This window comes from Octodon degus, unplaced genomic scaffold (genome assembly GCF_000260255.1).
Source record: "Octodon degus isolate 3935 unplaced genomic scaffold, OctDeg1.0 scaffold01820, whole genome shotgun sequence".
Lineage (NCBI taxonomy): Eukaryota > Metazoa > Chordata > Mammalia > Rodentia > Octodontidae > Octodon > Octodon degus.
This window is the reverse complement of record NW_004526396.1, coordinates 2,979-6,514: the sequence shown is the minus strand read 5'-3', so window position 1 is coordinate 6,514 and position 3,536 is coordinate 2,979. Positions and strand designations below refer to the sequence as shown.

Here is a 3,536-nt window from a genome sequence, read left to right as displayed (position 1 = left end):
GACTGTGCATTCAGAGCTCTGTTTGGTCTAGATTCCTTCTCTACTCATAATACACTTGAGATTCGTCAGTGCTCTTGCACCAATCAGAAGGATACCATGTCATTACTAAGGATCATCTCACTGAACAAATACATTTTGCTAACCACTCGCCCATCAAAGACCACTTCTTTGCTTCCAGTCTGTAAAAGAAAATTAAGATTCGTGCCTATGAACACGGATGAGACTATGCACACAATCACTTCGTCTAGAATCACTGAACAAGGCAAGGGACAAGGTCAACCTGGATGTGGATGTTTTTCTTTTCCTGACAGCTGAACTTGACTCCAACAACAGCTGAAATTAACATTCCCTCAGTCATCACCCAAATTCCATTCAAATCATAAACTCTCCACTTTGCTGGAAAAATCTGCATCCTCCTAAACTTTTAGTACCATTTCAGGTTCATCTTTATGACATGCTGGATCTTCATCTCATGGGAGTAAGAAAAAAGTCATATCTGTCATAAAATTCTGCAAAGCCTACTTATTCTTCCCCTACTTATGACTTCCCTATTGTTCATAAGTCTATTTTTAATTGCCTGGTAAGCACAGCCTCACTTTAATTTGAAAACAGAGTCCTAACAGTCCCAAAATTGAATCAGTTCTACTCTTTCTTCCTCCACATAGGCTTCTACTCAGATATGGAGCCATTTCAGGCCAGGTGTACACCACTTTAATGAGTAGCCCCTATGTTCCCCTTTCCTCAATGCCACCTCACAGTCACCAGCTCCCTGACCCACAGCATTGTTGTGTAATAGTCCAGCCCTGCCCTTCCATTGGCCAAGCCTACAGCCCTGCCCTTCCATTGGCCAAGCCTACAACTCATTGTGCTCTCCACAAAACAGGCCAGCAAAAAGCTCCTGTTTGGGGGGCAGTCTTGCCTGCCTCCTGCTTGACCACACTGCATGGGCCCAAGCTCCCTTACTCATGGGGGCTTCCGGGGCCCAGAACCTCCTGCCAGGTGCTCTGTGCCTGTCTGCGATCTGGGCAGTGCTGTCCCCCATCTGCTGTTCCCAAGACCCACCAAGGTGGCGCTTCACCTCCTCAGAAGTTGTTATCCCCAGGAAGGTGCCCCACAGAATGGATGGAAGCAAGACGCCAGACCAGCTCTCCTACAGCATGCGCTTCCGCGGCCAGAGGCACGTGATCCACATGAAGCTCAAGAAGAACTTGCTGCCGGAACACTTCCCTGTTCTTACCAACAATGACCAAGGGGCCATGCAGGAGGACTACCCCTTTGTCTCTCGAGACTGTTACTACTACAGCTACCTGGAGGGGGTTCCTGGCTCCGCAGCCACGCTGGACACCTGCTCTGGAGGTCTGCGCGGCATGCTGCAGGTGGATGACTTTACTTATGAAATCAAGCCACTACGATCTTCTTCCAAATTTGAGCATATAGTTTCTCAGCTTGTGTCAGAATATGTGTCAGAGGAAGAAGAAAGGTGTAACATTACAGATGGTGAGGCAAATCAAATACTTGAAGAGGTAAAACTTGCAGAAAGTCCAAGAGCTGCCCCTCCCTATCTGTGGCGGGTACATCGAAAACGGGCACATATTCATTATACAGTAAGTAACTCACTCTGGATGATGAACAGAAACAATACTCGTATTGTAGAGAATGTCGTTATTATGAACAACATCATACATAGCATTTTTCGACCAATAGGCTTAAATATACTCATACGTGTTTTGTGTATATGGCAAGGGGCTGATCCAGTGAATTTAGGCAGAGGTGGACAGTCAATAAATCAGTTTGGTTTATGGAAACTACATTCATGGTATGATCTTATTCCTCATTCTACTTCAGTGCTTTTCACAGGACATAAAATAGGAGGGGGGTCTTATATATCTAACAATGCAGGTATATGTAACCCCAATTGGGGTGTATTATATGTGTATGTATCAAGGTATCACCTGTTTCTGGCTTCAACAATAGCAGCTCATGCATTAGGTCATAACATAGGGATGGTGCATGACTGGGCTGGTTGTGTCTGTTTTCGAAGAAACTATTGTCTCATGACTTCTGCACCTGGTCTTCATGATTCAGTCAGCAATTGTTCTAAGGAAGTCCTACACAGCAAGATTCATGGTTGGGACCCTTGCTTGAGCTTGCATTATCCTCCGTACAATAATTTTCCTTATGTAGCTCCTCGTTGTGGAGACTGGATAATAAATAACAATGAGGAATGTGACTGCGGGTCTTTGAAACAATGTGCCTCAAGTAAGTGCTGTGGAACCAATTGTATTTACAACGTTGGTGCTGTGTGTGACATGGAGCCTTGCTGTAGGAAATGTAAATATGCACATCCTGGAACTCTATGCCGAGATCCGAATGGTATTTGTGATCTGCCAGAATACTGTAGTGGGAAAAATGAAATATGCCCCGATGACTTCTATATCCAAGATGGAACCCCATGTTCACCAGAAGCTGTTTGTATGAGAGGAAACTGCAGTGACCGCGATTTACAATGTCAAGCTCTCTTTGGATTCCAAGTAAAGGATGCTCCTTCATCATGCTATGAAAAATTGAATATAATTGGTGACCGCTTTGGAAACTGTGGACTTAGTTGGCAAAGAGCAGGAGTTAGACCTACGAAATGTGAAGCTGATGATGTTCTTTGTGGAATATTGCATTGTAGCCATCCTGAAGCAGTTCCGGGAGGAGGCGAACACACCACATTTCATGATATAATAGTACAGGGAGCTAAACAGATACACTGCTTTGGATATGATGTACACCAAGGGACGGAGTTACCAGAAATGGGACTTGTAGTAGATGGTGCAACCTGTGGCCCAGGAAAATTCTGTCGTCGACAGAATTGCACTTTTCATCAAGATATGGGTTTTGACTGTGATGTGCAGACATGCAACTACAGAGGAGTGTGCAATAATCTAAAACATTGCCACTGTATACGTGGCTTCAAACCACCAGACTGTGGGGCACCAGGATTTGGTGGCAGTGTGGATAGTGGCCCTCCACCTGACGTAGAAGAAGGTCTTAGAGCCAAAATAAACATCACCATGGACAAGATATTAGTTCTATTTATTGTCAGGTTTGGTCTTTTCCTGGCTTCAGTTGTTATTGGTGGACTTACAAAAGCAAAAAGAGCTATAGAAAAGAAAGTATACCATGATGAATATGAAACTGAATCTGATTAAACCTCACTCAATGGGAGCTACACTGAAGGACAACACAGTGGCCCTTATTGTAAGAGAAGATTAAAGATCCCTCTATGGATTCTGATGTTCTTGCTCTGAAATAAAATCTTGAGGAAACAAAAATGTGTTTCTGTGTGTTAAATTATGTTTTATTATTTATTATTTTCTTAAATAATTTTATTGAAAAACAAGTAGCTATGAGAGAATTTCAATTCTTATAAGTAGGAGAGTTTCAATAACTAATAAATTGCATAGTGTTATCTTAGTGGTTATTCATAGTACAAGAGGCTGACATAATATCCTGTCCAAACACTATTAATACAAATCCTTCTTCTCATT

General features: G+C 43.0%; 1 protein-coding gene across 1 annotated transcript; it reads left to right on the top strand.

The window, feature by feature from the left end:
• The first annotated feature begins 965 nt into the window (after positions 1-965).
• LOC101580634 (disintegrin and metalloproteinase domain-containing protein 20-like) lies at positions 966-3,241 on the top strand. The gene has a single exon (XM_004648789.2). It carries the CDS (start codon positions 966-968, stop codon positions 3,195-3,197), a length of 2,232 nt encoding a protein of 743 aa, XP_004648846.1. The 3' UTR covers positions 3,198-3,241.
• The last annotated feature ends 295 nt before the right edge of the window (positions 3,242-3,536 follow it).

Excerpts from the sequence above, each read along its gene's own strand:
- LOC101580634 (XM_004648789.2), top strand. The coding sequence starts at position 966 with ATGGGGGCTTCCGGGGCCCAGAACCTCCTGCCAGGTGCTCTGTGCCTG.